This window comes from Calliopsis andreniformis, unplaced genomic scaffold, assembly GCF_051401765.1.
Source record: "Calliopsis andreniformis isolate RMS-2024a unplaced genomic scaffold, iyCalAndr_principal scaffold0022, whole genome shotgun sequence".
Taxonomy (NCBI): Eukaryota; Metazoa; Arthropoda; class Insecta; order Hymenoptera; family Andrenidae; genus Calliopsis; species Calliopsis andreniformis.
The window spans coordinates 12,426,875-12,438,898 of NW_027480432.1; the positions used below are offsets into that span (position 1 = coordinate 12,426,875).

A 12,024-nucleotide genomic window follows, 5' to 3' on the forward strand; every position below is an offset into this window, starting at 1 on the left:
TAAGACGCTAAAATACGAAGAACCGCTTATTGTCACATGTTCCCGAAAATTAAGGCGGAGGAGAAATGAAAATGGCATGCAAAGATGGAAGCACAAAATATAATTGATCAATTGGTATTTATTTTATAACGTTTGTTACATTCGACCCATGTTACGTCTGTCTCTGGTCTCCTCTATACTTTTCCCCAAGAATAGACACTTGATTACACCCAGATTGTCCAATTTTCTCACAAATCTCAAATTCCTGAAAATTTCTAGAAAAAGATCGACAAACGCGGCCGAAAGTTAGTGGACTACGACAGCCAGAGGCACAATTTCCAATCCCTCCAGTGTAATCCAAGGAAACGAGATGAGCTGAAAGTCTCTAGAGGGAAGGAACTCTTAGAAGAAGCAAAACGCACATATGAACAGCTGAATTCTGAGCTGCACGACGAACTGCCTGCTTTGTATGATTCAAGAGTCCTTTTTTTAGTTACCAATTTGCAGACTCTGTTCGCCGCGGAGCAAGTTTTTCATACTGAAAGTGCTAAGGTAAGATGAGGAAATTCAACTTGAATTTTAAGAAATTGAAAAAGTACAATTTTCATGTGAATTATTCTCTAAATTATTCAAATTGGTTCAAAATTTGTGAAATAATAAAGGGACGTATTTTTAGAAGTAAAGAGAGAAAAAATCAACGGACTCTCTGTTACTTTTTTAAATAATTTTTTAATTTCAGATCTTTTGATGTTATTTGTTAATTAAGTAATAAATTAATAAATATTTATTTAAATTAATATTTTTTGATTTAAATTATTCAGAATAAAAATTAATTTAAATTTTAAGTAACTGGAAAAGTAGAAAACTGGAATTTTAATACTTTAGAAATATAAAACTGTCTAAGATTCAAGATATTTAAGATTGAAGAATAGTCTGAAGATTGACACCTTTAATGTTAGAAATTTGAATCTTAGGAAACTGACGAAGTAAGATTTTTGTTTGAATTGTGATTCAAAGTTCAAAATCCAAAGTATTAATGTTATTTATTAAAATCGCCAATTCAGAAAAGAATTATTTTCAAAGGAACGAATCAACATTACTTTTATTTGAAAATTTTTTTTACGTTGTAAAAGTAGGATTTTGACGTGAATTATGATTCAAAACTTAAAACGTAATTATTTCATTTAATTGCTCATTGAATAATCAAGGTCTCTATTTATTATTTAACAAAGTAATATTCTTCTCTGAATTATTGCAATTAGTTGAAAGTGTATGAAATAATAGAAGGAGACATGGATTATTGAATAAGATAATGAAATATAATTACAATTAAAGTATTAATTAAACTAAAAATATCAACAGTTAACGCACAATTAAAATGAAATACGATTAAAATATCGTTGTCCTAGTTATGAGATCTGAATTAGAAATTAGTTCAAAATATTACGAGATTACTTTCAAGTGGAGCAGGATTTTTATTTGAAAATTTCCTTTATGTAACTTTAAATATAAATATACAATTATAAATAACTAAAAATTGTTCTTACATTGTAGGTATATTCTGAGCTAGAAGCGATAGTGGATAAATTGGCCAACGAAAGTCAGAGAGGATCGTACACATTAAAGAAAAATACAGAACCGCAGTCTCCGAAATCACCCAATGCTAATTCTTCGTACGTAAAAATTACCCTAAAGACATTATTAAGATTAAAATATTATTCTAAATGCATTAATAGGATTAAATATACAATGGTGGACAAAAAAATGTTTAAAACGCTAGAAAAATGAAGGAATACGTTAATATTACAAAAGAAAATGATGTAGAATGTGAAGATACCTCAAAATGAATAACTCTTGTCAATATAAAGTTAAATATCTATTAATATAACATACATGTACAAAAATCAATTTTAAGTTTTCTTTTTATCGCCACTGTAAATTATTAAGAGATAAAATAATTTACTTATTTGTTACAGCTTAATAATTAATACACAGCCAGCTCAGAACAACATCTCCCCAGGTAAATATAATATAAATTGAAAGTTATAGATTGTTCTTGTTATTTTTTGTTTTTCTGTGTTTTTTGATCGTTGACTAATTTTCTTTCACTAATGTCTTCTTGTGCATGTTTGTAATATAATTGTGCCACATAAGAGGTCGTAGAATACCTAGAATTGAGCTGTTCATATGGTAAATTAATTGACTTCATTAAGAAAGAAAAATGGAGAATAGCCAGGGTAGGATAAATAACGAGAAATAATAATAAATAATAAGCAGACAAGTAAAAAATAGTTTAATTTTGTCTCTTAGATATTGAAGTTTTAAGGTTTGAGCTGAATAGGCCTGGTTCCTGACCCTGGAATAAGGCCTGGGCCAAGTCAGATCTATATATTATTAATAAAAAATTTGAAACCATTTTTTCAAAGAAAATGAACAAATGAAATCATTTCCCAAATTGATCAAAACAAAATTACAGTATATGCAACAGTACAGTCCAGAATTGGGTAAATTTTCTTTGAAATTAATATAAGAAATAACTTTTTGAAATAATTGATTTTGGACCATTTGTTATTTGAAATAATAGTAATTTTAGGAATTCAAAGGAAAATAAATAGAGGCTTCATAGTCTGAAATCCTGATCACAGGATTGAAAAAAAGAAATTCTTTCCCAGAAAAAGTTTCTTCCAGAATAAAATAGATTTTTTTCATAGAAAATGGAGTCAATTAGTTTGACTTCCAAAAATGGCTCAATTAAGTGGCTAAATATTTGTTTGAGTTTGAGTTTGAGTTTGCTTTTTGTTGCGTGTTACAGCTGTGGAGGACTCAGCTCCAGCAGCGAGAAACTCGTCGCCAACCAGTCAATTGAATGGCAATGCTAACAGCAATGCTAACAGCAATGCTAACAGCAATGCTAACAGCAATGATAATTCCCTGAATAATCAGGACGCCTCTCTGCAAACTGCGGCCTCTAAACGAGTCGAAGAGTTGTACGATATTCCTGTTGGTAAGTAGAATAATCGGTTAAATGGGAGCAAATTTTATAAAATAATAAATTAATTGATTAATGAGTGATTACAAACTTTAGGACGAAGAATTTGTATCAACATATTTATTTTGCTGAATGGACTTGAAGAATTTACAAAAAAATTCGCAACTTTACAAAGATAAAAAATCAGAATTTTTTATTTTTAGAGATGAGAAATGAGTTTGCTTTGGAAGAGTAATTTTCTAATTAAAATGACAAAAAAAAGATTTGAGTAAATTCTCTATTCAAAGTAGGATTCTATTAAAATGATTAACCGTTTGAGTGCTAAACAAATTTTGTGGATATATACCAAAAATGCGGAAGTGATTCGGCGTGTACGAAAAGAAATTAATAAGAGTAGTTATCTAATTAGATCACAAATATTGTGTTATTACAAAAAATAACACTTATTCAAATAAATTTACTTTGACTTATTTCTTGAAAAACAGTAAGAAAATTATAATTCGCTTATTTTTTGTTGCAATAATGGTTTACTGTACAAAGCGCGTGAAATTTTTTTTTTCTTTTTGCAAATAAAGCAAATCAAGTTCGATCGTCTAATTCTATTACCATATTTGTGATTGCACTCTACATACCGTCGCAAATTCCGTCCAGGTAATTCTTCAAGAGCAAATTTGTTGCTTGGAGTAGGTGTTATAGATGACCTATATGCATCATTTTTGTTCGTCAACCATTCCTTTTCGCTTTAAGAAATGTAAAATTAATACTGATAAACAGAAACGCTATCGCGGACCCCGCAATTTTGGCACGATACAAGAAGAGCGCTATAGTGCTCCTCAACACTCAAACGGTTAAAAGTGGAATTGCATTAAAACTATTAAAATTAAAATCGTATTAAAACTAGCAAAAGTAGAATTCTGTGAAAACCATAAAAATGATTAATTCCTTAATAAACGAATAATAATAGTAAAAATTCTCAATTGTTTTCAATTCTATTAACAAATTCGCTACTTTCATAATATTTATAGATACATATTTTTACATAAACAGAAATAATAAAAATCAAATTGCATGAGTTATTACTTGCATGAAACTTGTTCGTCTTTGTTGATATTATAAATAATTATAATACATATATACACACAGGATGTCTTAGAATTGGTGATACAAGCAGGAAAGGGGTAATTTTACATGAAAAAATAAGACAAAAATAGAATAAAATTTGTTGATATCATGACTCATTTTCAAGCAAATTGACTTCGAATTTCAACCGAGGACGTGTGTATCAAAGTAAAGTTTTAGGGGTTTGAGAGATAAATGGGGAAAGAAGGATAATGCTTACCGTAGAGAGAGTCAGTGGTTAGATTATGAGGTTTCCTCTTACCTCGTGTACCCTTTAAGCACTCAAAACTGTACTTTCGTACGCTTGTGTACCTGATCGTAATTGAAACTCAATTTTCTCGGAAACAAAACACGATATTAACAAATTTTATTGCATACTTTTGAGTTATTTTTTCATGTAGAATAACTCTCTTTCCGCTTGTATCATCAGTTCTCGGACACCCTGTATATTGTATTAGTAAAATATTGCCTGCCCATTTCTGCATGGTCTTGTCTCTGGAAAATAAAAAAGTCAAATAAATTTGATAGTTCTGACTGGCACTTATGTCCAAGTTACTTAAAAATTCTAACTTAGTTGATGAATAAAAAAAGGTCAGAAATTAAGAAAGTAATAATAAGAAAATAAATAAAAAAGATATACAGGTCCATGACTAATGGGCGGATTCGATGATTCTAGAGGTGGAATATGAAAATGGTACCAATTTCTCTGTAGGGGCGACCACTGAAAATTTACCACCAGGAGTTCTGTACAGAGTCAAGGCTACTTATAAATACAGACGCGAAGACATGGACGAACTATCATTTGACGTTGGTGATATCATTCGAGTGGTAGAGTATGATGATCCTGAAGAACAGGTCTGTATTTTTATATTTAAACAATTTTTTAATGGGAATTTAGAACTATCGTAATATTTGTTAAAGTTGAAGTCAAAGTCAAAGTTTGTTGAAATTTTTCGAAAAGTTGTTTTGGAATATTCTATTTAAAATTCTTTGAAGGTTGGAACTTCAAATTTTACAATTTTTAAGGGCTTTTACCAAAATTCTTGCAGTCTGGTATGATAATTATTGAATACTCCTCTATGACCCGAGTTAACAATAAATATTAGAATGATGATTAACACTGAAATCATATAATTAAGAATTGGATACAAATTAGGATTTAAACTTTAGAAACAGAGGATTCATGTTCTAAACTTCATTATTTTCGAGGGATTTTAGCTAAATTTTGGGGGTCTGAAGTCTGAAAGTTTCTTGATACTTTTCTATAGCTAGAACTGTCTTATAATTCTCAACCTTAACAATAAAATCAGAATAATTAACAATAAAAGAATATAACTATGAATGGAATAGGAATCTTAGGCTTAAATTGTATTTTAATTAAAGAAAATGTTTGGCTGCTTCAGGAGCAAGGGTGGTTAATGGGCATCAAGGAGGACACGAATGAGAAGGGAATGTTTCCAGCAAATTTCACAAAACCTCTGTGAAAGATTCTCTGAATTTGAATGGCTCCCTGGAAACAGCGTTTCACTATTTTAAGAACTAGTTTCGGTATTAAAAATCAGAGACAGAGAGGAAAATCAAATGAAGGAAATAAAAATACACATCGAAGGGCTTAGGGAAGGAAAGGGGTGCGATAATATAGCTCTGAAAGGTAGTTTCAGAAAGTTTTCACAGTTTTTTGTGAAGGAAAAACCGCCCCATGTTGCCTTAACCCAGCCACTGTCTGTGCCAACATTCGTTCTTTACTATTCTCTTGTTTATCTAATCTACGAATATAACTAACCCTTTGCACTCGAACGACTTTGCCTCCATAATGTCCCCTTAGAGGCACTAGCCGAATGCAAAGGGTTAGAATTCAGAATTTCAAAGGAAATATTTAATATATTAAATAAGTTAAAACACTTGCAATATAATTATATATATATATAAAAGAATCTATATCTATATTAAATTAATATTATTTTATGAAATTGTACATAGGAATTATCGATTTTTAGATCATTTTATGGTCACTGAAATTATTGTTAAGAATTAAGTCACTTCAATACCATTTTTCTGCAGAGAATTAGCAAATCTGCGATAATTGAATTTCTAAAATATTAAAATTTAAGTTCTCAATCTACATTTAAGTTCACAGAAAAAGTGAGTTAAAATCTCTTACATTAAAAAGAATATTAATATCAAATTTTTAAATGGAATTGACCAACATGAGATACAACTGGATATCATTAATTAATTTTCGATACAAATTAATAAGGAAGCTAATAATTACAGAGTATGAGAATACAAAAAATTATTTGAAGAATTTTGAGAATTTTTAGACTTTATAGAATTTTAAGATCTAAAAATTTTTTAAATTCTAAGAATTTTCTATGTAATAATAATAATTTACTACTGAGAATTCTATATTCAAGAATTCATTTCTAAAATTTTATTATTTATGATGATACATCTTTCTTTCTTTTATAATATGTCACCTGAAAAAGAATCAAACAATAACATTTTATTTATTAGATTACTATTAAGAATAGAAAGAAATATCAGCAAATGGTCCAATTGATGAAAAAAGAAAATAGAAAATTCATAGTAAAAATACTCATTAGAAATAGTTTTATTCAAAGAAATCTCATATTTAAAAATAAAATTAATTGTATTTACATAAAGTGGAAACAAAAGGAGACCAGAAACTTCAGATTTCACTGATTTCTGCGTGTCTTTTTATTTTATTGTATTGAACTGAGAGAATGTTGGATTGTTTATTATTTTATAAACGAAAGTTTTATGGTTGAAAGATTGATCCATTGTCACACTAACGAAACAAAAAAAGAAATACATGTTTATATATTTATAATTTACGAAGTGGACCAATATGAAGAAAAACAAACGAAAAATAACAATAAAAAATAAAAAAAGATAGACAGGCAGAGCCAGATCCTAACAAATTTTTAAAAATTTGCATATGGTTCACTCTATTATAATAATCAATAATTTAATTTTATTATTGTAATATAACAACAATAATAATAATAATAATAATAATAATTGCATATCATGCTTCACTTTAATATAGAATTTGTAGATTTATTTATAGAATTTTCATTTTCATTTTCATTTGAACATATAAACATTCCATTGATACTCGAAAAAATACATAATCATTTTAAAAAAAAAAGAAAAATTGTCAATGGTTAAAACAAGATTTAATTTATTAATTTATCATTTATTATAACATACATCTTGTTTTATTATTCTTGAAAAGATAAAAAAAGTGAAGTATGAAAATTGCTTTTTAATTTAATATTTAATATTTGTATGGATCATTTTGTTGTCTAATTTGCAATTTTGTAATTCTGCAGGTTTTAAATAATGGAAATGTGCCAACACAATGCAGTATTCCGTACGTGGGTAATTATCGATAATTATATATTGATAATTAATCTCTATTACTAAATAGAGAATTTCGATTTTTTTATAATATTAATTTAAGTGTACATTTTTTTTCCAATTATTTTCGAATCTCTTGCCTCGTAGTTGGCCAATAGGAACATTCACCTGTTCTTTTAATAGTGTGTTCTGTTCCGTAGTATACGTTAGTACATCATGATATTCTTGTAATACTATCTTCTTCTCGTGTGCTGGAATCACTAACTAAGCCTGTTTAGTTCCAGCATTAAGTTCATAGCGATACAGTACACCATTTGATGTAATGTATCGTTTGGAAGTCAATGTAAAGAATCTTCATCCCGGTTGGTCTTCTCAAGACCGATTATCGTCAAGATCTCGATTATCTTCCGTAACTCTTCATCCTCCATTTGCTGCCTTCTAGTTTCCACAGCACCACGATTTGGTAAGTCTATTGATACGACACATAGATCATTCAGGGTCTCTTCTTTATCATCACCAGGGTGTGGTTATCGTGACAGGTCGGATACTACATTCAATCTTCCTGGAATGTACTTTATTTTAAGGTTGAAAGCTTATAGTAACCTGGCTAGTTGTCTGCTAATAGTCTTTAAAAACATTAGCCAATACAATGGTTGGTGATCGGATATGAGGGTTGTATCAGCTTCTTCAATATAACCTCGAAATTTATCTAAAGCCCATACAATCACAAGTGTTTCTCGTTCCGTCGTGAAATAATTTCTTTCAGCTGCAGTGAGGAACCGAATGAAGTATTCTACTGGGTGTTCGTTTTCGCTATCCTATCCAGTAGAATTGCACTTGACCAAGAATCGGTAAACTGATTAGACATGTCTCATGTTTGGCAAATAAATGCTTTTGTTCTGTTCCCCAGGTCCAGAGTATATTCTTTCTTGTTAACTTTGTCAAGGGCTCTATCACAAATACAACATTCAGTATGAAACAGTGATATAGGACATGCTTGTAGACAACTTAATAATTACGTAAGGCTTAAGGTAAAATGTTCTGTAGTTTGTAACCTTCTAAGGAACAGCTTCAAATTCATCAAGATTCTTCAATTTCCAAGTCCAATCAGAGGTTATTTTATAAAAAGCTGCTAAGTTGTACCCTTGTACCATGTCATTGATTGAAAACTCCCATAATGGTGCAATCTGTGTCTCAAGATTCGTTGCAGGAAAGGAGACAGGAACTTAATACTAAATTTAACAATAAGTCAATTTTGAGTAGCATGCCCTTGAGACTGACTGACAAGGCCATACTAACAATATATATCCAAGTTGCTCTAAGCCTCATCATGCTCCCAGTGCAGACGACATTGTATTGTACCCAAATAAGTGAGAAAGAAGGGTCATCTTACCGTGTCACATATGAGCTAATCATTTAGGTTTCATCATTGTCCTTTACTTCTTTGGATTTCATAGATTTTTTAGTATGTATAAATCCAGTACCGTAGAAGTGCAGCGATGTTAAGCCTATAAAAATTAAACCCGACGATTTTTCTAGTGTTTAGGTCAGTTGTAGTCACTTCCATAGTCTCCAGGTCTTTAGTCTTGAATATACCATTTCTCTTATCTATACTAACTCTCGTACGACGAACCGTTTATGATTTATAACCGCGAGCGATAGACTCAGAGTCCAAGTGGACCCAGCCAGCGAGAGTTAATTACATCACGTCAGTCCTGTGAACCATCTCCTGTTCACACTGTTGTATGTCATTTGAAAGTATATTTTGTAATCAGGATGGGATACTAAACCACGATCTGTCTTGATACTCATGAAGTCCATATCATTAGATCCAGCTCCAACTAATGGTTTGGAGATCATGATTTTTAGTGTAGCCAATACTTCCAAAGAATTTCTCGCACCTGATACATCACTCGAATCCGATAGAACATCAGTGTCTTGAGAGCTTGACTCTAACATCTCTAAAACTATTTAACTTGCTTCAAAAATCATCATGGAGGGTGTCTTTTACTCTTCCTGTAGATCGCTCGCGATCAAGTTGAGGGGATTTTTTACATGTCTCCTCTTCCACTCTTGAGTCTTATATTCTTGTACTCTTTAAAGCGGCGCTGTCCAGTGTAGGGGCCCTCACTCGCCTGGTTCCCCTTTAAAACCATTATATTACTTCACCAGTACGTACGTCATTCATAGTGTTTGAGCTTTTTTATAAACAAGGATATTAACATATCATGTCGGTCTTCATGGCGTCGCGTGGTGTCCTTGACAACGGAAACAGGAGTGGCAGAGCCCACAGGGCTCGCAAGCACCCCCTACTCGCTTAGCGTAGGCTACCGGGGAAGCTTGGAACTTCCGGCAGATTCGCCTTTCCCTCTCGGGGAGGAATTTACTGGGCATACTGCTCGCAAACCCTTGTTTGGACAGCACTGCCTTAACAGAACTGTTACATAATTTCGTATCGCGATTGGTCTTAATCAGGTCTCGAACCTCGAATTGTGAACATCAAGTTATACCTGACTTGATATCAAATATCAAATTCGTTGAACCGAGGTAAGTCAGGTAAACAGTAACGGTAATCAGTAATCAAATTATCTGTTTTATGAAAAACAACACTACACCACAAGTGTAGGTTGAAGTAGTCGATTAGGGCGCAGATAAAGTCCTATACGCAAGGTCTGGGACAGTTACTATGCTATAAATCTAAATAGCCTTGTTCTTCCAACATCAGTGATTCTGGTACGTGAGATCCTGTATGCATCGATAGTGTCATCCGTTAGTTATTATATTTGAGCGATGACTGACTTTTTCTTCCTCTTTCAGCATATCACATACGTTTTGATGGTGAAATGTCCGATCAATCAGAAGCCTTAATTGTTTGTAGCCCTTTGCTGTCCGTTTGCCTTACCTTTGCAAACTCTGATTGGCACAAGACGTAACGTGAAATAAATTTGCTACATTGAGAATTCTTTTCATCTACGCACAATCGCGTATTAGGTAAATTGACATATTTGTCAGTTCTAATGAATTTGTATCCTTTCGTCATGTGAACCGCTTCTTTAACTATTTCTATGCTTGTGACATCTATGTCACGAACGTTGATACCCCCAACATCTGCAACCGTACATACCGACCATCACCTTCCTTCACACAATATACGGCTATGAAATACAGTATCTCATACTACGTTTCGTCACTATCGTGGCAATTCATCTTAGGCGTAATTTATGCTTTTTTAACCTGAATTTTTTTCGTAACAAATTATTAAGAAAAAAATTCTAAATCTTTCTACTGATATTAAACCAACTTTTAGCTTTGTTTTACAACTTTTTTAAAGCAAAAATGTGGAACAAAATTCAGGAGAAAAAAAATTGGAAAATAAACCCAAAATCGAAATTCTTCATTTAGTAAATGAAATTTCTAAATGTAATCTATTTTTAAAAGCGGTCAGGGTGATTTAACTCCTCAAAAGCAATTACTAAATAGAAATTTCTGTATTTAACAAATGTGTGTCTGAAATGAACAATAATTAGCACTATTTTTTAAATAACATGTCTATTTTAACGGTACTAATGTGAACAACTTTTTCAATTTTTCGAGAAATAAGGAAATGCATTTAAGTAACCTAAAGAAGATAAGAAGTATATAAAACAAACACTTTTTCAAGTGGAAAAGGAAAATATATTTCGTCAAGAGTATTATAAATAAGAAAATATAATAATGTAGTTCAAAATCGTCATATCAAGTATTCTACTTTTTAATTTATGTACTCGAAGAATAGTATGAAAAGTATTTATTAAATATCACAGAAAATAATTTTTTCTATAGTATTTTTTATTCCTAGAAGTAAACGTGGTAAATTAGTATTATAATTAACAAAATAATAGCTACTTGTCTTCTTTACGTTTTATTATTCATTAACATAATATAATGTATAAGCAACATTGATACTGATTAGGATTGTAATGCACCCGAAAATATTCGAATAGTGAGATCTGTAATTTAGTGTAGCAGTGGAGCAATCAATTTTATTGTTATATCATTTCTCATTTTTATGTCCTGTTATTTATGTTATTAAAAATTTGCAATCTTGATGCATATATATGTACATGTATATGCATATGTATGTGTGAACGCGCGCGCGCGCACACACATACGGATTGAAGGCGATTATAATAAATTACTGGTATATAAATAATGATTACTGGTTTGTAGAATAAGTGTTTAATAATAAACGTTGAATAATGTCTTCCTTGTATCAATCTATTTTAAATTATTTTCTGTAAATTTATGGGAACTTAGTAATATTTCATAACGAAGAATCACAAAATTAAAAATCGTCACATGTATGAGAAAAATAAATTAAAATAAATTCTTATTCTTGTTTAATGTTTTACTCTGAATTTTCTACCAACAATGATTACTTTACGTATATAATAATTAAATATAGGAAAATATTAAAAATAAATAAATATTTTTATGTAATGTATTAGCAAATGTTTTTATTATAATGATCTCTTTTATAATTCTAATTTAAAAAAGAAAACCGTTGAATTGTA

General features: G+C 30.6%; 1 protein-coding gene across 4 annotated transcripts in view; it reads left to right on the forward strand.

Moving 5' to 3' along the window:
- Positions 1-6,223, forward strand: part of Amph (amphiphysin) — a 28,561-nt gene extending 22,338 nt beyond the window's left edge. Inside the window, exons 4-9 of one of the 4 annotated variants that reach the window (XM_076390529.1) lie at positions 259-531; positions 1,534-1,652; positions 1,956-1,999; positions 2,792-2,983; positions 4,764-4,942; positions 5,491-6,223. In XM_076390529.1, the coding sequence (XP_076246644.1) occupies positions 259-531; positions 1,534-1,652; positions 1,956-1,999; positions 2,792-2,983; positions 4,764-4,942; positions 5,491-5,571 (888 nt within the window). In that variant the 3' untranslated portion in view covers positions 5,572-6,223. The remainder of the gene's footprint in view (positions 1-258; positions 532-1,533; positions 1,653-1,955; positions 2,000-2,791; positions 2,984-4,763; positions 4,943-5,490) is intronic. The other 3 variants (XM_076390530.1, XM_076390531.1, XM_076390532.1) reach the window with 3 other exon arrangements.
- The last annotated feature ends 5,801 nt before the right edge of the window (positions 6,224-12,024 follow it).